Source organism: Fukomys damarensis, unplaced genomic scaffold (genome assembly GCF_012274545.1).
Source record: "Fukomys damarensis isolate Sample0158 unplaced genomic scaffold, DMR_v1.0_HiC HiC_scaffold_16, whole genome shotgun sequence".
Lineage (NCBI taxonomy): Eukaryota > Metazoa > Chordata > Mammalia > Rodentia > Bathyergidae > Fukomys > Fukomys damarensis.
The window spans coordinates 19657585-19681916 of NW_022900928.1; the positions used below are offsets into that span (position 1 = coordinate 19657585).

The window sequence follows — 24332 nt, forward strand, 5'->3', positions numbered from 1 at the left end:
AAAAAAGTAACAAATTAAACTAGTCCTCCTTTAAATTGTGGGTATTGTCTCAGAGATGGGAAAGCTAATACAGTTAACTGATACCAGAGAATAAGGTCATTGCCATGACTTTACTTGACCATGGGTTATAAACCTATGGAACTGGTTTGTGGGAGGAGTTTGGAAAGGTTCAGAGGTGTGGGCTACAGAAACTAGAAGGCTGTTAAATAGAGCCTGATTTTTTTTTTTTTTTTTTTTTTTTTTTTTGGTTTTCTGGTTTTTTGAGACAGGATCTCTCTATGTAGTTGAGACTGACCTGGAACTCACTATGTAGCCCAGGCTGGTCTCAAACTCAGTAATCCTCCTGCCTCAGCCTCCCAAGTGCTGGGATTACAGGCGTGCGCCACCACCTGGCCTTAAATAGCACTTGATAAATGAAGTTAGCTGGAGCTCTGACCAAAATGCTGACAGGATTGAGGACAGTAAAGGCTAAACTCAGGAGGTTTCAGGTGGGCACAACAACTCCATTGGCAGTTGTATCAGAGGCCATATGTGTTACACTCTGGTAAAAAGTTTGTCTAAATTATGACAATGTCTTGAGATTTTGTGGAAGACTAAGATTAAGGAGAATGGACTAATTCTGGCAGAAAATATTTCAAAACAGTCCAACATTTGGGCTATCACCCAAGTACTGCTGGCTGCTTTTAGCCAGATTTATAGTGAAAATCAGGGGCAAAAGGCAGAGCAGAAAAATCTGAACATTTAAATTTTGGCCTAGAAGGAATCATGTATGAAGCTGTGGACAAGGTGGTGTGGCTCTGAAAGAGATTAGCACCATGAAAAAGCAAGCAAGTACTTTGAACTAGGACAAGATGAAAGATGCCTTGAAGACATTTCAGGAATCACCAAGACCTCACCCATGACAGGTTCATGGGTGTAAAATGACATTTAAAAAGAGAGCCTTGCGCTGGGGATTTATCTCAGTGGTTCTGGCACCTGTTTCATATGTGCAAAGACCCAAGTTTGATCCCTGGTACCAAAAAAATAAAATAAAAAGAGAGCCTTAGAGACTCCTGCTGTAGAAGGGCCTCTGAAGAAATCAGTTCTTCTGTATTCATTTCAGCATGCTCAGCCATCCAGGCACTCAAGGGATACTACAGCCATGGTCAAAGGAGGCCTGGTCACTGCTTGTGCTAGTGGTAGATCTTGTCATCATACACATGATGTTGGTTTTACTGGCATGCAGAATGCAAGAGCTGTGAGGTCAGGGAGGCTTTCCCCCAGATTTTAGAGGAAGACCTCAGAGCCAGGCAAGAAATTCCTGAGAGGGCAATGTGTGAACCTGTGAGAACGAAGTCAAAGATACACTGGAGACCCCAGGGAGTTGGAGATGCTAAGTACGTAAAACACCAGTTAAGGAAAACTGTAGGCTATGAATGAAGCCAGCTCAAGCGAGAAGCCATGTGTACTGCAATGAGCAAGGCCAAAGGGGCGAGGCTACCCATGCTCTTTGGGACTCACATTTTACCACTCACATATTTACCACCCAGATGTTGGACATGGAACTACAAGATTTATATTTGACCTGCTAGCTTTTGATTCTGCTTTGGTATGATTCTTTTCTAGCCTCTTAGTCCTCCTTTTTTATAATGAGAATGTTTACTCTGTACCACTGAACCTTGGGATATGTAACTTGTTTTTTTCCCCCCAGGAACAGGGGATCGAACTCAGGACCTTGGGCTTGTGAGGCAGGCGCAACACCACTGAGCTAAATCCCTGGCCCACTTGTTTTTGATAGTTACAGTCTCAGAAAAGACATGGACTCAAACTTTTTAAAAATGCTGGAACTGAAAAAAAAAAAAAATTAGTGGAACTGAAACTATGAGGAAAGCAATATTGCATTTCTGGATGTACACAGAATAGCTGTATTATATTGAGGGGGCGCTGGAATTTAGCTCAGTGGCTCTGGCACCTGCATTGCAAGCGCAATAACCTGAGTTCGATCCCTGGTACCAAAAAAAAAAAAAAAAACGTATTTACTATTGTCATTATTTGGAGATTAAGTATGGTTTAGGGAGGTGTGTTTCAGTGTGAAGTGTACAAGGGGTGAATTGTGACCACTAAGCCAGACATGTTAGCTTTACTAGGTTAAGAAACACCTAGCAAGGGCTGGGGATTTAGCTCAGTGGTGCTGCCACCTGCCTCACAAGCACAAGGTCCTGAGTTTGATCCCTGTACCAAGAAAAGAAGAAAAGAAAAACTTAGAAAATTAATACAGCACTCTCCTAGGTATATTTCAGAGGGCCATGGAGGCATGGCCTTGGGTACTATATATATTCCCCTGCTTTGCTCCCTGGCCATCATAAACTAAGCAGATCTGCTCAACCACACCCTTCTGTCATGATGTTTCTGTTTTGGAGCTGGCTGACTATACAACGAATTCCTTAAAACAGCCGAATTAAAGCCCTCATGTTTTAAATTGTGGGTGTTGGGTATTGTCTCAGGGATACGAAAACTGATGATTTATTAGGCAAGAGCTCTATCACTGAGCTACACACCAGCCTCTAATTTCTCTTTTTTTGTGTGGTACTGAGGACTGAACCCAGGGCCTTCAGTGCTGAGCTACATCAGGCCTTTTTATTTTTTATTTTGAGATAGGGTCTTGCTAAGTCACTTGCCCAGGCTAGGCTTGAACTTACAATCCTCCTGCCTCAGCTTCCTTGAATGCTAGGATCACAGGCCTGCACCACTAGGCCTGGCTTCTGATAGATATATTTATTGATATAACAGATAAGAGTAATTACCTGCTGCCCTTCTGTACCCTCGGCAGTGACCATGGCAACAGAATGTGCTCCTGCTGAGGAGATGACTGCATCATGAGCAGGGACTGTGATGGGTGTGCCGTCCTGTGTTACCATTGTGATGGTATTACCAATGGCCTGCATGTCAGCTTGAGATATGTTCACCTGCAATATAGGGCATTTTACAAATCGTTAGCTTCTTGTTATATTTGACAATTTTAGTTAATGTCTGGGCCCAATCATTGTTTATGCTGTGGGAGAAAATAAATGTTTTATAATCCAATAAATATTAGACAAATCAGTATTTCTTAAATGCATCTCTCCATTTGTCATTGCTAACTCAGACCCTTATTTTTCTTGTCTAAATTTCTGCAATAATGGAACTTCTCTACAGGTAGCTAATCTAACCCTTCCCTAATCATACTCTACAGAATGCCTTACTGAAACAAAGCAAAGTGGAAGCCAGGTGCACACCTGTAGTCCCAGCACTCAGGAGGCTGAGGCAAGAGGATCACTGTGAGTTCGAGACCAGCCTGGGCTACATAATGAGTTCCAGGTCAGTCTCAACTACATAGTGAGACCCTGTCTCAAAAAACCAAAAATTAAAAAAAATAAAATAAAATAAATAAAGCAAAGTGGAGGCTGAGGCAAGAGGATTGCAGTTCAAAAATTTAACAATTCAGTAAGATCCTTTCTCAAAAGCAAATTTAAAAAGGGCTAGGGATATAGTTCAATGTGAAGGACATGTGTTCAATCCCCGGAAGCACAAAATAAAAATTTAAAAATAAAAAATTTAAATAAAAAAAAGCAATACACTATGCTTCCTGCTTAAATCGTGACTTCCTGTCACCTATATAACAGTTCAAACATCCTATATGACATTCCTGACTTCTCATGATCCACTCATCTACTACCAATCTGTCTTACACTTCAGCCATAACTAAATATTTGAAGTCCCAGATGGTGTCACAGTCTTTTAGATTTCTGTGGCTTTGCCTTTTCTTCATTCTCTGCCTGGTTAACTTGTGAAAATCCTTCAAGACCCAAATGAATGAACATTCTCCATGAGGGCCTCCAAGATTCCGTTAGGAAGGACTGACTACCAGCTCTCTCCTCCAGGCTACCACACCATTTTATGTAACCCTCAATTATATACCCCTCAGCATGAGAAATTATCCTTCACTTTAGAAATGTCTCTTTCCCACTAGATTGTGATATCTCCCTTCCATACTGTTTACCAAAATGCTTGGCACAGGGTAGATGGAAATGTATCTGCTGTTTAACTGACTAAAGGAATGGAAATCTATTTTTTTAATTGAATTTTTGAAGGACATGGGAATGTTAAGTCCAGAGAAAATACAATGATTGAGATGGGAAAGACAGTAGCTCTGGACTACATGAAGAAGAGCTAAAGCTATTCTGTATGGTCAGAGAGGAGCCAAGAATGAATAATATAGGGGCAGTTCCCTGTGAACACTAGTTTTCTAGCAACAATAGGCTGTAGGGTGGGGAATGGTTTACTGGGGACTGAACATAGGGCTTTCATACTCAGCTACATCCCTAGCCCTTTTTTATTTTTAATTTGGGGATAAGGTCTTACTAAGTTGGTAAATTGCCCAGGTTGGGCTCAAACTTGCAATTCCCTTGCCTCAGCCTCCCAGAGTGCTATCATCACAGGTGTGTGCCACTAAGCCTGGTGGATCCATTACTCTTCAAGCTCTCTACCTTGTTATAGCTCTGACTTTCATTATTTCTCTTCTGAGTAATAGCAGTTAATACTACTTAGATCTATAGAGACAAATATTCTTCCTCTACTCATCTCGATGCATGTAATCCCTTTCAGCAGACTACTGAAAACTGCATCAATCTGCTACTGCCTCCAGTCTGACACCCAAACCTCATGCCTCCATGTTCAAGGCTTTCCTCAGTGTGAACCCACCCTGCTTTTCAAGCTCAGGTTCAGAGAAGTATTACTTGCTTGGCTTTAAGTTCATACTTACATGCTGAGTTCCATCCTGTGATATGAGTGTAACCTGTTGACTCAACCCAGACTGGGTTACTGTGGCTACCTGTGTAGACACAACATCATCCCCTTCTACACCTGTAACATACGTGATCTGGGACCCTTTAAGAACATCGTCACCTTGACCTGTTTAAAACAAATGAATTATTTGCCCAACTAATCAGAAAACAGAACATTTTACATTAATCAGAGAGAAAATTATAAAATATTTATGTATCATATTCTAGATCATGGAAGTGGCTTCCAGGACCTTCTTCCCAATCCCCCACCTCTACTTTTGCAAAGCCAAAACAAATCAAAACAGACGAAATCAAAGCTTTCCTAAGTGTTCTAATTCTGGGAGACCTTTTTACTCTTAGTTGAAAGAATCAGCAATTCTGTGCACATGTGCTGGGGGCAGGGTGGAGAAAAACTGTTCAGAAAGGATGGCAAATAACCCTTTCGACCCGCAAGTATGCTATGCACTAAGTTCTTGGAGTCCCTTAAGAAACCATAAAAGTGATAAAACAATCTTCATAAACATTAACAGCAAAACCACAATGGTTTGTAAACATAATCTACTTAGTCTTTGACAGAAGTGACTGATTGCAAGTTAACAGTACACAATGACATCATTGTGTAAAGACCATGGAATGGCTAATTATCTGGAGTAAGGTTAATCATTTCAAATCTGACAGATCAGGAACCCTCCTCACCACTTCTTTTATAAAGAACTAGTAAGTAAACAGCAATTTCAACAGTCATTGCTGCTATACTTGGCAACCAAAAGATAAGTGATCCCTCTCTTTTCTAACATTTTCTATCTCCCATGAAGCCAGAAAGAGAGAACAACCTAAGGGTACTTCTGCATCAGTGGCTGGTGCATGCATTCACAAGGCTACAGTCAGCCAAGTGTAATTTCCAAGTGAAAATTCCTTTTTCTTCTGTTCCATGGCTATTTATATACCATTATTCCAATGGGTTACAAAACCCAGGATCATATGGAAAAGAAGGAACATAAAACTATCCCTATTCTTAGAAAAACAACTGCAGTTTAGTTTTTTTTTTTTTTGAGACAGGGTCTCACTATGTAGTTCAGACTGCTCTGAAACTCACTGTGTAGCCCAGGCTGGTATCGAACTCACAGCAATCCTCCTGCCTCAGCCTCCCAAGTGCTGGGATCACAGGTGTGTGCCACCAGGCCCGGCTTTGTAGTTTAGTTTTTAAACAAAACATTATTACAGATTAGTTCACAGAATTTAAGAACTTCTAATGATCTGATCTGTAACACATAAGGAAAAGACTAAAAAAGCCTTAAAAAGGAGTTTTTTGTTTTTTTATTTTTATTTTTTGGTACCAGGGATTGAACTCAGGACCTTGCACTTTTGAGGCAGGTGCAGTATCACTGAGCCAAATCCCCAGCCCTAAAAAGTAAGAGTTTTATAAACTACATCTGATATCATTAAAGCTTTCTAACTAAAAGGTTTCAGCAGTTGTGAAATTTATTTCTTTCCTCTTAACAATTTTCAAGTATATAGTATATTATCATTAACTGCAGTCACGCTCTATAGTAAATCTCCGTAACTTACTTCTCCTATCTAACTGAAATTGTGTATAACCTTGGACAAGTATGTCCCCATACCATAACATCTGATTATGTACACTTGCAGTTTTTGACTGAAAAATAATATAGTGCTCAAGATTGAAGGAATTGTTCTTATACTATTACCTGACAAATACCTGACAGGAAAAAATTAGGACGAGAGTAAGGACTCACCAGAGGAGCAGGCCATCTGTTCACATCCCTATTCTCCAACCAACTTTTTTTTTTTACATCTAAATGTTTCCAAATGCTTCAATCAGTTGTTAAAAATGAAAAAGGAGATAATCTTTTAATTTTTAAATTATAGCCTATGTTTTTAGAAAAAACTAACTTTTTACCTATTTTTCTATGCCTATTTAACTGAAATCACTGAATATAATTCTCTAAAATGTTTGCAAAGAGTTCATTCTTATTGAAATGAGTGATTTCGTCTCACAATATACCTAACAACACCTGAATCAAGGCAGAGTTATTTGGAGCATTGCTCTGCTCTTGTGATAAAGACCAACATCTTCAATAAACGCAGACAACCTGGCCGCCCCTGCCTCCCTCTCCAGCCTCATTTTACACCACGTCCCCGGGTAGACCGCCATGCGAGCCAGGCTTCTCTCAGTGTCTCCCGTTCACTTGCCTCTCTCCAGCCTCATGGCTCTGTGCACGTGTCATTCCCTCACTCGGAGGTTTCCTTGTCTTTGCTCCCACTTTCTTCCCCCGAAACCCCTGCTTCTTCATCTAGTTAAACCCCATCTACCCTCCAGAAACCACTTCCTTGGGGTAAGGGAGCCTTCCCAAATGAGACTAAATTCCTCTCAGATGTAGCCCACAGCACCAGTACCTTTCTTCGAATGCACTTATCTCAGCTGTAACATTATGTTTGTACATGATTGTGTGAATGAAACTATGATTGGAGAAAATGGTATAAATCTTAAATTACTGCTGCTCAAACCCAGAAACACCTATAATGGATAAAAGCCTCACCTGGGGGAGGCTCAAAGAAGGCTTCCTGCTCTTCCTCGATGGGCTCAGTGTCATTGTGGGCTGTCCGCTTGTGCATGGCCAGTGTGGAGATCTGCTTGTACGTCTTCCCGCAGTGGTTACAGTTGTACGGTTTGGAGTGAGTGTGAACGACATGGTGTTTGTATAAACTGGAATATTCTGTAAACCTTTTGTCACACCCAGGAACTGTACAAACATATGGCTTTTCCCCTAAGAACAGTATAAGAAAGTCACATTTTACATAAGCAGGCATAATTATTCCATCCCTTGGGTGACAGACTTGCGAAAAATTAAAAGTTGCCAAATCCAAATTAGGGAGACAGCTCCCTGGTGGAGTAGCTGCCTCTAATACAGGTGCCCTGATTTCAAATTCCAGCATAGGGAATGGGAGTGTGCATCCAAATCCCTTCTCATCTTTTCATGAGGCAGCACAAAAGAAAATACATACTCGAACTATAGTTTTGTTCTTTTTTGTTTTTATTTTTTGAGACAGGGTCTCACTATGTAGTTGAGAGTGACCTGGAACTCACTATGTAGTCCAGGCTGGTCTCGAACTCACAGCGATCCTCCTGCCTCAGCCTCCTAAGTGCTGGGATTACAGGCGTGCACCACCACACCTGGCTTGAACTATAGTTTTGACTTGGTTCAAAAGGTAGCCAGGGGCGGGGGATTTAGCTCTGTATTGCAAGAGCAAAATCCCAAGTTTGATGCCTGGTACCAAAAAATAAAAATAATAATAAAAGGTAGCCAGGATTCTGAGTACTGTCCTAGTGCTTCAATCCAATTTTTCCATTCATTTCAAGGGACAAGAAAAAGGATGAGGTTATTGTTCAGTTTCATTGTAACTTTCACATAACTCTAATATTTTTGTTTGTTTTGTTTTGTTTTTGGTAACGGGGATCAAACTTGGGAGCTTGAGCTTGAGAGACAGGCGGCAGAACCACTGAGCTATAAATCCCTGGCCCATATAATTTTTTTTTTGGTACTGGGGATGGAACTTGGGCCCTTGCGCTTGCAAGGTAGGTGGCAGAACCACTGAGCCAAATCCCCGGCCCTATATTTGTTTTTTATAACCTAGATATCATTAATGACACTATACTAATAATGACTCTAATGAATACACCCTATCCTAAGAGTTTTATGCAGATAATAAAAAGGGATTTTCTAAAAATTTGTGGTTGGACACGTCAACATATCTAAAAGGATATGCATGTTTCATTTAACTTCACTTCTTACAACCAATTACAAATAGAAAGTAGGCAAAATAAACTGGAGGTATTAGTGTGGACTCCTGATTTCTAAAATGTGCATCTATATGTGTGTATACACCTGCTGTCCTAGTTAATTTTCACCTTAAATCGCCTGTTGGGAACTGAATCTTTTTCCATGGTTCTAACTATAGTAGAACCATCCTCCTGCAATCGTCTCACACCAATGTAAATTTCAGACATAAAGAAACTGGAGATGGCTTCTTGCCTTCTTCCCATTCCCAAAGCGGACAGAATAAAACTCTTATCTTGGTAGACGGCTGCGAGGGAAAGGGAAATGATAGCTTATTCCAGGCGGGAAAATGACAGCCCATTTAAACTTGAAAAATCAGCCCAACTAATAATTTTTAGGCTGGAGCAGAAACTTCACTTATGGTACCAAGGAACAGTCAAAAAGTGAGTGGAGTAGGCCCGAGCTTTTGCGTTCCTTATGGCCTAATCAACTTTACATAAACAGGCTGCATTTCACATTTCAAGGTTCTTTCTTGGAGGGCAGGGTGGGTAGAGGTGCCAAAATCAATCTCAGAGCCTTGCACATGGTTGGCAAGTACTCTACCACTGAGCTACAACTGTAGACCTATTTAAGAATCATTTGGTTTTGTGGTACCAGGGATTGAATTTACGACCTCGCACTTGCAAGGGAGGTGTTCAGCCATTGAGCTAAATCCCAGGCCCTATTTTGAAATCTTTATATCCCACTTAGAAGGCATAATATGGGCAATTACTGTATCATTTACATAATTTCCAGCCAGTCTTTTCTTCTAGCTCAGACCTATCTCTTGAGTCAGATCAAGCCTTTTACAGATCTCTCTACTTCAATGATTCTCAACAATGTCCACATACAAAAGATCCTACAAGTGATGTCTAGGCCTCAGTACAATTATGTCAGAACCTGTATAGATAGGTTCTGGGGAAATAGCCTTTCTTCTTTTTTTTTTTTTTGTTTTTGTTACCGGCGGTCTTAGGCTCATAATAGTCCAAGTTGGCCTTGAACTTATGGTGATTCTCCAGCTTCAGCCTCCAGAGTGCGGGGATCACAGGTGTGCACGACCATGACCAAACCTGGCTCCTCTCTGCCTTTCATAGTGCCTTCCTTTTTTGAGATAAGGCCTCACTATGTACTTCAGACCAGCCTTGAACTCGCTATGTAGCCTAGGCTGGCCTCAAACTCTGCAATCCACTTCTTGGGAATACAGGAAGGCACCACTATGTCAACCGCCATTATTCAACTTTAAAAAGGTCAATCCAATGTGCAGCCTTAGTATTTCTCTACCTAAATGTCCTACAGAAATCAGTATGGCCAGAGTTAATGTATGCATTTGTCTTATCAGAATTTAATTTACTCATAAAATGTGTACACTGGCCAACTTTCTCATAATGGATCTATTCCGTTACTTTAAAAGGAAAAAATGTTTTCTCAGCCCATCCAAAAACTCTTTCCTTGCCAGGCATGGTGGCACATACTCAAGAGGCTGAGACAGTTCAAAGCCAGTCTGGGCAACCTAGTGAGAGACCCTGTCTCAAAAAATAAAGGCTGGGAACATAGTTCTCAGTTGAAGAATGCCACAGGGTATGACACTGGGTATCACAAAACCAAACCAAACCAAAACAAAACCATCTAGCTAATTTCTCTGAATGTCACAGAAAAGGCTCTGAGGCACCTATATCATACTCCACCAAGAATGCCTACAGCACTTACAACATCAACTATCTAATTGTGTGAGTGTATTATCTATCTATTCAATGAACTCATTAGTGGGTATATGTTTGTGTATAATACACAATAATATGGTACCGTATCAGAGAGGAACTCTGGGGCCTGAGGATATAGCTCAGTGGATCCACTGCCTACCTTGCAAATACAAGGACTCAAGTTCGATCCCCAGTACCAACAACCAACCAAACAAACAAACAGAGAGGAATTCTGTTTTCTCTCTGTGGCAAATATGTACTATATTTTTTAAATGGTATCTTAGTAATACAAATTATATTAGCAAAATATAACTTTTCCTCTAATATATAACTTTCTTTTCTAGGCTTCTTCAAAGATATTCATGGGCTGGGGATTTAGCTCAGTAGTGCCATGCCTGTCTTGCAAGCACAGGGTCCTGAGTTCAATCCCCAATACCAAAATAAACAAAAAAAGATTTTAATGGGTTTTCCCAATTACTGAGGAAACACTTAAACTTAATGTAGGGAAGATAACAGCAATAATGTATAATACACTCACACAATGTAAGCATGAAATAAGACTTTGGGGCTGGGGATTTAGCTCAGTGGTTCCGCTGCCTGCCTTGCAAGTGCAAGGTCCTGAGTTCAATCCCCGGTACCCCCCCAAAAATGTGACTTTGGTGCCTCCTCTGTTCTCTCACTCAGACTCATGTACACCTTAAAATTTTTTCCTTTTATGAAAACAATGCATGTACAAACAGATTCATAGTGGTGGGTTTTATCCATTGGCTCAAAATTTTGTTTTTGGTACTAGGGACTGAACCCAGGGCCTCAATTTATCACTGAGCTACAGGCTCAGCCTCCCCAACCACTTTTTTTTAATTTTGAATTTTTGTAAGAGAAAGTTTTGATAAATTGTAGGTGGTCTAGAACTTGCACTCTTTCTTCCTTAGCCACCTAAATAGCTAGGATTATAGGCATGAGCCACAGCACCCACGTAAATCATAAAAAAATTTTTTTGGGGGGGTACCTGGATCAAACTCAGTCCCTCGCGCTTGTGAAGCAGGAAACGGAACCACTGAGCCAAATCCCTGGCCCTGGATCATAAATTTTAAGTGAAAACTTTGCAAATTATAATAACATATATACAGATGGTAAAAATTCAGGTGATGAGTGCCCTTGGAGGCCTACAATACTAAACAAACACCACTATCTTCCCTTTCCAACTTGTTTTTTAAACTAATTCAAACCAGGACCACTCTTTTATTTATTTATTTATATTTTTTCCAGTACTGGGGATCAAACAGAACATTAAGCTTGCCAGGCACGCACAGAGCCACTGAGCTACATCCCCGGCCCAGGATTCCTCTTTTCTATTCTTCATCACTAACTTGCCTCATAAGCTCCACAAAGTTCAGCTTAAGAAACACTCTTGGCAGCACAAGACACATGGCTCCTGACTGCCCCTCTCTCCCACATGCAATCTGTGCTCCAGTTATATGGAACCACCCAGTATCACGCTTTCTCAAGCCACTACCTTCACTCATGACATTTCTCCTGCTAGGAACATTCTTCTCTCTACTTGGCAAACTTCAGGATTCAGTCTAAAAGTTGAACTCCCTATGGCATGCCTCTCCCATTCCTGTGCCAATGAGGCCGCCCCTCTGCTCTCCCAGCATCTTGTTCACTTAACAGGAGACAGCTGAGTCACTCCTGAACTGAACTGCCTCTCACAATGTCTCATCTGTCTGTATTTCTTGTGACTGGAAGGGAAGCTCACAGTTGATGTTCAATAACTATTTAATGAATAAGTAAATGCTAAGTTAAAATTTTTAAAGTTGTTTAACTCCCTTCATCATACCAAGTAGTTTCTGAAGGGGGCAGGAGGTAAATGGAGCCTTGAAAGATGAAAGACCAAGACATCACAGATGGTTACCTGTGTGTATCCTCACATGGTTTTTATAGTTGGTTGCACTGGCAAATGCCCTCCCACATCCTGGTTCTGTGCAGTAATAAGGTCTTTCTCCTGTGTGTGTCCTAACATGCACTTTTCTGATATTTGATGTCGTAAAGGATCGACCACAGCCTTCAAAGGGACACTTAAAAGGTCTTTCTCCTGAAAATACAAAGGGGAATAAATTAGAAAATTGAAATATCCTTCTATTCTTTTTGGGGTGGTGGGGGGTGGGGATCAAACTCGGGACCTTACACTTGCAAGGCAGGCAGTGGCACCACTGAACTAAATCCCGGCCCTCTTAACCTTCTATTCTGCCGAGGATCATGTTCAAGACTCTAATCTTCTCGAATTGAGATTCCCTTTCAAGCATCTTCTACTCCAAACTTAAATTTACATTAAGAAAACCAGAATGACATTCAAAACATTACTGATTATATAAGTGTTCTGGCATATTAAGAAAAACAGGCTGGCCAGGCATGGTGGTGCATGCCCATAATCCCAGCACTTGGGAGGCTGAGGCAGAAGAATCATTGTGATTTTTATTTTGTAGCCTGGGCTACACAGTGAGTTCAAGGGTAGCCTCAAGAGAGACCCTGTCTCAAACAAAATAAAAATAAAAAACAAGCTGAAGCTAGGCATGGTGTGGGTGTCTGTGGTCCTAACTACTCAAGAGCTGAGGAAGAACTGCTTGAGCCCAAGAGTTTGAGGTGAGCCTAGGCAAACATAGTGAAACCCCTTGAGGAAAGTTGAGAAAGAAGCATAGAAGAAAAAGTCAAGAATAAAGATTAAGGGCTGATGCCGGGGATTTAGCTCAGTGGTTCTGCCACCTGCCTTGCAAGTGCAAAGACCTGAGTTTGATCCCAGGTACAAAAAAAAAAAAAAAAAAAAAAAAAAAAAAAAGATTAAGGGCTGAGGATTTACTTCAGCAGTTCCATCGCCTTCCTTGCAAGCACAAGGACCAGAGTTCAATCCCCGGTACAAAAAAAAAAGAATAAAGAATAAATTTGAACAACCCTAGAATTCCCTAAAAGTTTATTTCCTACTTTAACCAATTATTATCTTGAAGAAAAATAATTTGTAATATTTATAAAATCTAATGCTTAGCACATAATATGCATCAAAGTACTTGCTGAGTGTACTACTATTCTCATAATCTAAATTTACAAGAAGTCTACTATGTCAATTATATTCCTTTGCTTCACATTTCTTTACAGAACCTTGGAACCCAAAAGTCTTTTAAACTGTTAAGTAAGAGGTAGTGTTTGCTTCTGATTTCTATGAGCCCTTTTCTACAACGAGCTCAAATTAAGCAGTTGACTTCTGGGGCAGAGCCAAAAATCCTCTACATATGTGAATATAGATGGATAACCGAGATCTATACACTAGTAAGTTTGTTATTTTCTTTTGCTCAAATAAAATGATTTCCCTGTTGGTGCAAAATATTCCAAAAGATTTCTGCTCTCAAGAATGACACTGTTGCTAAATGTGGTGTTGCATGCCTGTAATCCCAACATTTGAGAGGTGGAGGCAGGAGAATCACCATGAGTTCAAAGCCAGCCTGGGCTACATAGCGAGTTCAATGCCAGCCTGGAATACAGAGACCTTGCCTCAAAAAGCAAAAGACAAAAATTAAAAAAAAAAAATGACATTGTTAAAAATAGAACAGTAGGGGCCAGGGATTTAGCTCAGTGGTTCCAGTGCCTGCCTCAAAAGCACAAGGACGTGAGTTCAATCCCCGGTACCAAAAAAAAAAAAAATTAGAACAGTAATCTCTGATGTTTTCTTTAGTGAGTTTTGTTTCATGTGTCAACCTAAAGAAATAAAGAGTTTATCTTAGGGCTGGAAACGGAGGCACATAACTGCAATCCCAGCTACTACAAAGGCTAAGGTTGGAGGCCAACTTGGGCAATTTAGTGAGGTCCTGCCTCAAAATAAAAAACAATTTTAAAACTGGGGAGCCAGGGTTAGGAGGTGCAGTTCATCAACAGAACACCTGCTCAGCAGCAGGCACAGACCCTGGGTTCAATTCCCAGCACCACAAAAAACAGGACTTTTTCATAGGCAAGTCTTTCTTCCCTGAGTCTAGACAACCTCTAAAATCTTCTCAGCTCTGACATGCTATGATTAAGACAATTATCATTCTATATACAGTTACTGACTCTAGAACCTGATTTTTTGTTCGAAAATCAGTTCTATTTGAAATAGAATTCCCTTGTTCCTTATTTAACCCAATATTATATCAATGAAAATGTGATTTAAAGACTGATGTATGAACATCTGGACGTAGAGACCTATAGTTCTATTACTAAGCATTATGGAGTGAAGCCAATATGGGATCATATTTAAACTTAATGTTAAATCTTAATGCCTAAACCAGGTGTGGTGGCACACACCTGTGATCCTAGCACTCAGGAGACTAAGGTAGGAAGATAACCCTGAGTTCAAGGCCATCCTGAACTACATAGCAGGAACCTGTCTCAAAACAACAACAATAACAACAGCAAAAAACTTAATGCCTGGAAGAATCCTCCATGGAAATTTCCTAAACTATTTCAAAATATTTAGATAAAAGATTACAACATTTTGGGACACTGTTACTGCACTATGCTTAAAGCATCTGTATCCCAAACTGAGTGATCTCATGCTATGATTACTTAGTCAATAACTTATAGTAGGGCTGGGGATTTAGCTCATTGGTTCCACCGCCTGCTTTACAAGCACAAGGTCCCAAGTTTGATCCCTGGTACAAACAAACAAACAAACACAAAACCAAAACAAACAAACAACTTACAGTAGCACCTCTTATAACAGTTTCTGAAATTTGTTCAGCTCTGATCTAAAATAATTATCTTTATAATATCAATCCATAAGCAATCAAGTGTAAGGAGGAGAAGGGAATAAAGGGCAGATAAGAATAAAGCATCAGATAGGAAAAGATGGGGAAATTTAAAGAGGAGAGGAGGTGATTGTAGAAGTAACAAGTTTTTCTTTCTGTGCAGCACTGGGGGCTCAGACATTTTCTTTAGCAGCAGCTTAGTGCAGGTGGGCAAGAGGGGCAATGAGTAAACTGAGAAATAACAGGATGCATGAGCTACCGTCTCAGTTCTGCTACTAAGCAAATGTATAATCCTAGGTACACAGGTTTGTTGCTCAGATAGTTTCTGAAAACTGAGAGGGTTGGTGGTCTAGAACCATTGCTTATCTCCTTAGGGAGTCTAAAAACTTCCCCCAAATTCCCGCTGTTCATCCTTTGTGAGTCCAACTCTGGCCCCTCTTCCTAGGAAGAAGCAGATCTACAAACAGCAATATGTATGCAATCCCAGGGGTTTAAGAGAAGCCCCTAATCCCAAAATCCTGAAACTCTTTCACAATTAACTTCCCCAAATCCACTTCCTGCAGATTAAAAATTCCTGGCCTAGAAATGGCATTCTGGTCACATAGTACCTGTATGAGTTCTAATATGTTTTTGTAGGTCTCCTGAAGTTTTAAAAGATTTAGTGCAGTTATCTTCTGAACACCGATATGGCTTTTCTCCTGTATGAGTTCTGAAATGACTTTTTAATCCATAACCTTTAAGAAAAATTCAAAAGAAATTTAATTACACAATAACATCTCTATACATGCTCATTGAGATTAAGTTTCAGAAAAATATAGCAGAGGACAAAATACTAGGTGACCACAACAGAATATTAAAAATGTGAGGGAGGAAGGGGTGAAGGGAGGGCAGGGACAAGGGGAAAAAATGAGAACCAAGACCTGTCATGTAAAGGTACAAGATCCCAATGATGAATGTATTCCTAAAATGTACCAATAAACTCAATTAAAAAAAAAAATTAAAAAATGTGTGAGTACAGCCTGCTCAGGACTTTCACAGTAAAATGTCAACAGTTTCATCATTTCATCATGTTTGTTTGCTTGTTTATTTATTTATTTTGGTATCTGGGATGGAACTCAGGTCCTTGCGCTTGCAAGGCAGGAGGCAGAACCACGGACTAAATTAAATCCCCAGCCCTCATCATTCCTGTTTAGAAGAGGTAGTCTGTGTATCTCTTTTTTTAAAGTGCCCAATTTTATTACACATTCACAACTCAAATCCCAAAAGCTTAAAGTGGATTCAAAATAAGAAATAAGGAACCAAAGGCAAGCTTGCTAGAGTTTCGGCCCTACAATGCATCCCTGGGCAAGCCCCATCCCCCTGCTAACTCCCAGTTCTCCGTGGCTCCTTAAGGGCTGTACTAAATTTTTTCATATTTAAATGTTTTAATAGAGCATTAAAAAGGGCAAAAAAGGGAGGTAATAAAAGCTTGTAGCATCTTTCTGAAAAGCATCTACAAATGGTCTAAGCTTAGCAAAATGGGAAGCTTAATAAACAGTCGGAACAGTCTTAGGCAATTAAAAAGAAGCTGCAATTCCTTGGCAGAGAAGAATTTAAACAATCTTTGGAATGTCTGCTTAATAGTTGAGAAGGTCAGTTATTTCAGCCAACTCTTGGCTCTCAGGGTCAGACTATGGGTTATTTTAGTTAACTCCAGGATCTCAGGGTTGATTGTGGGTTATTTCAGCCAACTCCAGGATCTCTGAGTCTTTGTCTTGGAACATTTGTTTAGTAGCTTCAATCACGACTTCAGTTTCATCTCTGAAGCTGTAAATGCCCATCCAATTCTGCCAAGTATCCTGGTAAATCAGTACTTCTCTCCTCAGATCCACTTGGGACCTCTCCGGGAACCCTAAGACATCACATACTAAATATGTAATGCACTGCCAGGTGTGGTGGTGTACACCTGTAATACCAGTACTCAGGAGGCTGAGGCAGGAGGATCGCTGGGAGTTCAAGACCAGCCTGGGCTACACAGTGAGTTCCAGAGCAATCTGAACTACATAGTGAGACCCTGTCTCAAAAAACAAACAAACAAATAAAATATAATGCACCTCTCATGAGAAACAAGGTTGTTACAAAGAACCTCCAGTTCAAAATTATAATTTCGGGGCTGGGGATTTGGCTCAGAGGTTCCACCACCTGCCTTGTAAGCACAAGGGCCTGAGTTCAATCCCCAGTACCAATTAAAAAAAAAAATTCATCCTTAAGCAACGGTGATATTGACCACTCTAGTTGTGAGTCACAGATTTCTAATGCATGTTTGCGTAGATTTCTACATCCACTGCCTGATCTTCCAAACAGTACCCTCTTAGGAAGATGTGTTTGGATGTTGGGGTGTCTGCTTCCATGTCCTTCCACAGATCATCCGTGTGTTCTACTGTACGCTCTGAACACCTTCACATGGGCCAGCAGGCAAAAGTAGCCAGAAGCAATTCCAGCGCAGGACGAGGAGCAGGTCACCTTGTCCAGTATGTCTACAAATCTTCAGAGGGTGAGAGGGCCTGAGATACAACAAACTTGTCTTTGGAAACAAAGGCATTCAGGATGGATGTTAATAACCTGCAGACATTTTCTATGTCATTGCTAACTGGTGCCACTTGGTGATTTCCTGAAGGCTTAATTTTCTAATTTTAGGGTTGGAATCACTGATCCAGTTCTGAGTGGGTCCAAAAGCAAATCTGGGAGTGGGTCCAAAAAGAACTTATTCAGAATATTGATAAAGAATACTTCTATGATGATATGGTCTTCCGACTTGAGATAATACAAGGTCTCTGCAAACTGGAGAGTTATAACTTTGGCAATGAGGCTGACCCCCACCACGGGGGGGGGGTACAACAGTTCTGTAATCTGATCCCAGCAATTCTCCTCTTTCAGAGCAGCACCCACCTCTTGTAGTCCACAGCAATTCAGCAGGACTGGGGGACTTGGGGGCCTAAGGAGCCCTGTCCTGTGGCACCACTCTCAGCTGACTGATATAGAAGAGGTGAAACACAGAGGCCACCAAGAGCTTGAGGAACAAATGGGGCTACCATTTTCTTTTCCTTTTTTTGGTACCGGAGATCGAACTCGGGTGGCAGAACCACTGAGCTAAATCCCCAGCCAAACCATTTTAAGAATCCACGGGCCAGTGGCACTCGCCTGTAATGCCAGCACTTGGGAGGCTGAGGCAGGAGGACCTTCAGTTCAAGGCTAGCCTAGACTAGATAGTGAAGTATACGCCAATAAGGCATCTTTCATATATGATTATTATTTTCATTTAGTTGCTTGTAAATAGTGCCTACATCGTACACAACCGGTGACCTCCTGGGCATGGTATTTCAGAATCAGTGTCAGTGTGGATGCTGCTTCAGAAGCAGTTTCTTGATCAGATGCAGAGTTTTATCAGCAGACCCATGACAGAGTCAGTCAGTAAGGAGAGCGATATGATTTGTCCTATACTCTGAGCAGTTCCAGTTTTGTATTGTTGCAAGATCTTAGGTCAGAATTTGGAAGCAGAAGCTGGGAAGCAGCGACTTCCACACTCGTTATGCTTTATAACATTATCTTTGTAGATGTCCATACCCTTCCATTGTGCGATGCAGAGGCAGTGATACATTCTCCAAGGATGTCTGATGTACGCTGGGGGATCAGCGGGAGAACATGATAGCGACAGTTCTGCTGCCAGGATACTAAACACAGAGCATCCGCCTTGTATATTCCCTGACTTTCCAGGGTTAAAGCTCAACACTGCTGACAATCACCAGCACTCTCTCTTGCAGGTCCACACTGTCTTCACTCATCCACACAGTCATTTCCTTTAAGATCTGCAGTTGCCAAAAGTCTCTGGACACTAAGGTCAGAAGAGTGGCCTTGTACAGATAAAATATGCTGATATAAAACTTCTAGGTCCTCCACATCCCCATCAATAATAGTCCACAGTGTTGTTCCTCCATTAAAACTCGGTAAGGCAAATACCATTTTAAATGATGACTCTAGGTGGGCATGGTGGACATATTTGTAATCCCAGCCACTTGGGAGGCTGAGGCAGGACTGCTGCAAATCTGAGGCCAGACAGAGATACACAGTAAGTTCAAGATCAACCTAAACTATACAGCAAGACTCTTGTCTTAAAGTAAAATAAAGTAAGACTTCATTGTCTCCAACTGAGTTTCATATTGTTGTTAGGGATCCACAAAGCTGCAGTTCATGGCCAGAATCAGAGACTGGTGACACAGCAGGCCTGAGCATGCATCCCCCAGGCTGCCAGCTATATGCTCCTCCTCGACCACAGCACAGCTCTCTCTGCTGGGCCTCCACTTCTGGGGCCAAAACCATGGCTGGCAAGGTCCTTTCCTGGAGGTGGTAGCAGCAGACCCTTCTCTTCCTTCTTCACTCCATGAAATACTGTATTAATCAAATTTCAAATCAGCTTTTAAAACTCAGCTTTTATTTTTCCGGCTAAAACAAAGCAGAATGTAGCTGGATGCAGTGGAGCATGCTTATAAATTCCAGCATTCTGGAAGCCTGAGGCAGAAGGATTGCAAGTTCTAGCCCAGCTTGGGCAACTTGGTGAGGCCCTGTCTCAAAATACAGTAAATAGGGCCAGGGAAATAGCTCAGTGGAAAGGCCCCGAGTTCAACCCCTAGTACAAGACAAAAGAAATAAAAGGCAGAGCACAGTGAACAGCAACAAACACAGGAGACAGGGACATGTTTATGGTGAAAAATGAAAACAGAGGAAGGGGTCCAGAGTAAGCAGGATAAGCAGTTTAGAGACCCAAAACTGCTCATGCATTGCTGCGGACTAGAAAAGATGAAGGCTCAGTTCCTGCCTCTGTCAGTATCTGCTTGACTCCTACTGGAACCAAGACACAAGAAAATGTATGTCTTTACCTGTTGCAAATGCTTTCCCACAGCCCGCATGCTCACACTGATAAGGCCGGTCTCCCGTGTGTGACCTCTCATGGACCTATTATTAAAAACACCAGCATGATTATATTTCCTTTATGTTATTCCTTGGATAAAATGTTTTCAACATACACTTATTCTTTTGTCCCTCGTTGCTGAATGATTTTTCTTGTACGCTTTTTTTTTTTTTTTGGTTTTGGTTTTTTGAGACGGTCTCCTTTATGTAGTCCTGGCTGGCCTTGAGCTTGTGGTAATCCTCCTGCCTCAGCCTCCCAAGTGTTGGAATTACATGAGTGCACCACCATGCTTGGTCTCTTGTATGCTTTTTTAACAAGTAACATTTTTATGAAAACTATATCCTAGAAATTCTCAATACAGACCTAAATGTGAATATTAAGAAGTACTCGCTTTTTGTTTTGTTTTGTTTTGTTTTTTAAAGAAGTGCTCATTTTAAATGACGAAAAGAGGCCAGGGATTTAGCTCAGTGGTTCTGCCACCTGCCTCACAAGCACAAGGTCCTGAGTTTGATCCCCGGTACCAAAAAAAAAAAAAAGATGAAAAAGAACATTTAAGGTTTGAGTTTCTCTGAAAAGTCAAAGGCATCTACATAAAACATGTACATGATGAGGACTAGGAACAAAGGGCAGGGTAAAGTGTATGGAGGCTAGCAGGGCATGGTGGTATGTGCCTGGAATCCCAGCTCTTTGGGAGGCTGAGGCAGGAGAATCATGAGTTTGAGGCCAGCCTGAGCAACTTAGACCTAATCTATAAGAAATTCTCAAAAACAAAAAGTAGAGAATGCTGCTAGAGGCAAGGTTCCACCACTGCCTAGGGCTACGGACACGGGCACTTTTCTAAGTCTCAAAGTCCTCTTTGTAAACTGGGAACATACTAGTATCTCTCCAATAGTATCTACCATGGAGGGACTGGCAAATGAGTCATCAGGACAACAGCTGATGGTAAATGAACCCTTCCCACACACCACATCAGGCCACTCTGCGCAGTACTTTACATGTTAACTTACTAATTCTTCCAACTACTCCACAAGGGAGGCACTTTATGATCCAATTTTATAGATGAGGAACTGAGAAATCAATCAACACACCACAGTCTCACACGAGTAAGGTATGCAGATGAGCTCTAGGGTCACTACTTTAAAGGGCTCACTTCCTGTCCTAAATGAATCTTAGCTATTATTATTAAGAGTCATGGTATAGTCTATTGTGTTTAACTCAAATATCTGAGAGAACAAATTAATAGCAACTTTTGCTAGGTTCCTACAAATCACTGTTAACAGAGTAAAGACACCTTTCAAATAATTCCATAAATTTCATATTTGGCCAAAAGCATTTAGATACGCAGAGTCACTGCCATGGGCCTGAGAGTTCCTGGACATTAGGGCTACAGATGAAGAGAACATAGTCTCAGCCCTCAGACAACTGAGTTTCTAGCGCCCGTCCAGGCTTGTGTCTGACTGTGAGCACAAGTCACCATCCTGGTGATGGGGGAAAGAGCGGCGTGGGAATCTACCACACGCCTTGTTAGCAGTTACGTCCTAAGCATTTGCACACCTACATGCAACACTTCTCTTCTGGATACCTTTAGATGGTGAGCTGTTGTATATAATTTCCCACATCCATCATATTCACATCGGAATGCCTTCTCTCCACTCTGTTGAGATTTAGCAGTTACTCTGGTTGCATGTCCTTGTAGGACAATCTAGATAAAGCAAAAAAAGGGTAATTTAGATTACTTTTACAGCAAGAAATCCTGGAGTCCAGAACACTTTTTATTAAAAAGAACTGTACAGCGTTCTGGACTCAGGACATCACTTTACCAAGAGTCCCTTATGGCTCTCTGAGTCACATTCACTTGGCTCCAGACTCTTGTGAGCAGCTCAGAAACAAAGGCTGGAGTCACAGATATATTCCCAGTTTACAAAATCAGCCCAAGTAGTATCCCCATTGTATGCATTCAAGGGATGTGTTTATAACTTTGTGTGTATGTGTTTTGAGACAGGGTCTTACTATGTAGTTCAGGCTGGCTCACTATGTAGCCCAGGGTGGCTTCAAATCATGGAGATCCTCCTGCCTCAGCCTCCTGAGTACTGGAATTATGAGTATGTGCAAAAAAGAAAAAAAAAAACACCCCACAAAAAAAAACAAAACTTAAAAAGGGCTGGGGGTGTAGCACAGCGTGAAGGCCCTGAGTTCAACCCCCAGTACAAATACATACATATATAAATTTTATTTTATTTTATCATTATTATTTTTTTGGTACCAGGAATTGAACTCCGGTCCTTGCACTTGCAAGGCAGGCAGTGGAACCACTGAACTAAATCCCTGGCCCATACATAAATTTTAAAAGGGGTTAGGGCCATGCTTTGGTGGCACACACCAATAATCCTAGCACTAGGGAGATTGAGGCAGGAAGATCACTAGGAATTTGAGGCCAGCCTGGGCTCTGGGCTACACAGTGAAACTCTGTCTCAAAAAATAAAATAAAATAAAATAAATAAAAAGGGGCTAAGGAATGCAGCTTAATGGTACAGTGCTTGTCTAGCATGTACGTCCCTGGGTTCAAACTTTTTTTCAGGGACTGCAAAAACTAAAAAAAGGGGGCATTAGGATATCTGACTATCATATCATCTCCTGTCTGGATCACTGTAACAACTTCCAAACTCAGAAGCTGCTCCCCACAATGACTAAATTGATTATCTTTTTTTTAAATTGATTATTTTAAGAGTTAAGGCCAGGCATGGTGGTGCACACCTGTAATCCCAGCACTCAGGAGGCTGAGGCAGGAGGATCGCTGTGAGTTCGAGACCATCCTGGGCTAGATGGTGAGTTCCAGGTCAGTCTCAACTACGTAGTGAGACCCTGTCTCAAAAAAAAGAGTTAGGTCAGAGCATCTCACTTCTTGGCTTAAAACTTTTTGAGAATCTTTAATGTTAGAGATTGAACTCAGAGCCTCATGCATGCTAGGCAAGCCCTCTAGCAAATTATGCGCCTGGTTCTTTTTATTTTTTATTTTATTTATTTTTCCTCCAGTTCTTCTTTTTTGGGGGGAGGGAATACAGGGGATCGAACTCAGGTCCTTGTGCTTGCAAGGCAGGTGGAGGAACCACTGAGCTAAATCCCCGGCCTCTCACCCAGTTCTTTTTATTTGAGACAAAGACTTGCTAAATTGCCCAGGCTGGTTCCAAACTTACAATCCTCTGCTTCAGCCTCCTGAGTATCTAGGATTATAGGTGTGCGTACCACCACACTCTGATCAGGCTTATAACACACACAATGTTTGGGTACAAGCCAGGAATGGTGGCACACACCTGTAATCCCAGCACTTGGGAGGCTGAGGCAGGAGGATCACTGTGAGTTCGAGACCAGCCCGGGCAACACAGTGAGTTCCAGAGCAGTCTGAACTACATAATGAGACCATCTCAAAAAACCAAAAACCAAAAACAAACAAACAAACAAAAAAGTATGTTTGGGTACAATGGAATTATCTCCCCTTTTATAGGAAATGATTCTAAAGTTCTTTTTCTGCCCTTCTGGGTTAACATTTACATTCTCAGTCCCAAATACATGTTTTATCCTACTTAGAATAGACTTTCTACTATCTTCCACCCTTTCCCTACCTCTATAACCCTCTACTCCTTCTTACCATGACAGACACTCTGAAATAATGCTTAATAAATGATTGGTTAAATACTTAACTTTATAAAATAAAGAGCTCTCATTCAAACTAGTGAAGTTGTCTAGGTTAATGAAGGATTATGCCAGAATTAATACAGTGCGGCACTGAGGGAGGGATGGGGAGGATGTGGTGGGAGGAGTGCTTGAGTCTACACGTTTGAGACCAACCTGGGCAATTCAGTAAGACACCTCCTTCTCAAAAAAGAATACAGGCGGAGAGGGGGCAGTGTAGCTCGGTGGTAGAGTGCTTCCCTAGCGTGTTCAAGGCCTGAGTTAAATCCCCAGCACCACCAAAGGAAAAAAAAAAAATAGTTGCAAGTCACAAGAATATTTCCAAACTTTAAACAGGGAAAATGCAAAGTGGAGAAAGCTGTAGGTTGTAGTACGCTTGGTGTATCTGATATATAACCCAGAAGTACCCTTTGTATCTTCTATCTGAATTTGGGATTCTGTCTTTTTAGCCCTTTGTTTTTGTTTTTTGGTGGTACCAGGGATTGAACTCAGGACCTTCTGCTTGTGAGTCAGGTGTGTTGATGCCACTGAGCTAAATCCATAGCCCAGATCTTTTTTTTTTTTTTTTTTTTTTTTTTTTTTTT

General features: G+C 41.2%; 1 protein-coding gene across 6 annotated transcripts in view; it reads right to left on the reverse strand.

The window, feature by feature from the left end:
* Znf143 (zinc finger protein 143) overlaps positions 1-24332 on the reverse strand; it is a 63546-nt gene that overhangs the window by 13042 nt on the left and 26172 nt on the right. For 5 of the 6 annotated variants that reach the window (XM_010615294.3, XM_010615292.3, XM_019206221.2 and 2 more), the window contains exons 8-14: positions 21641-21760; positions 20027-20102; positions 15722-15847; positions 12257-12436; positions 7364-7591; positions 4781-4929; positions 2784-2945 (exon numbers count right to left, since the gene is read on the reverse strand). In XM_010615294.3, coding sequence (XP_010613596.1) covers positions 2784-2945; positions 4781-4929; positions 7364-7591; positions 12257-12436; positions 15722-15847; positions 20027-20102; positions 21641-21760 — 1041 coding nt within the window. The remainder of the gene's footprint in view (positions 1-2783; positions 2946-4780; positions 4930-7363; positions 7592-12256; positions 12437-15721; positions 15848-20026; positions 20103-21640; positions 21761-24332) is intronic. The other variant, XM_010615296.3, reaches the window with a different exon arrangement.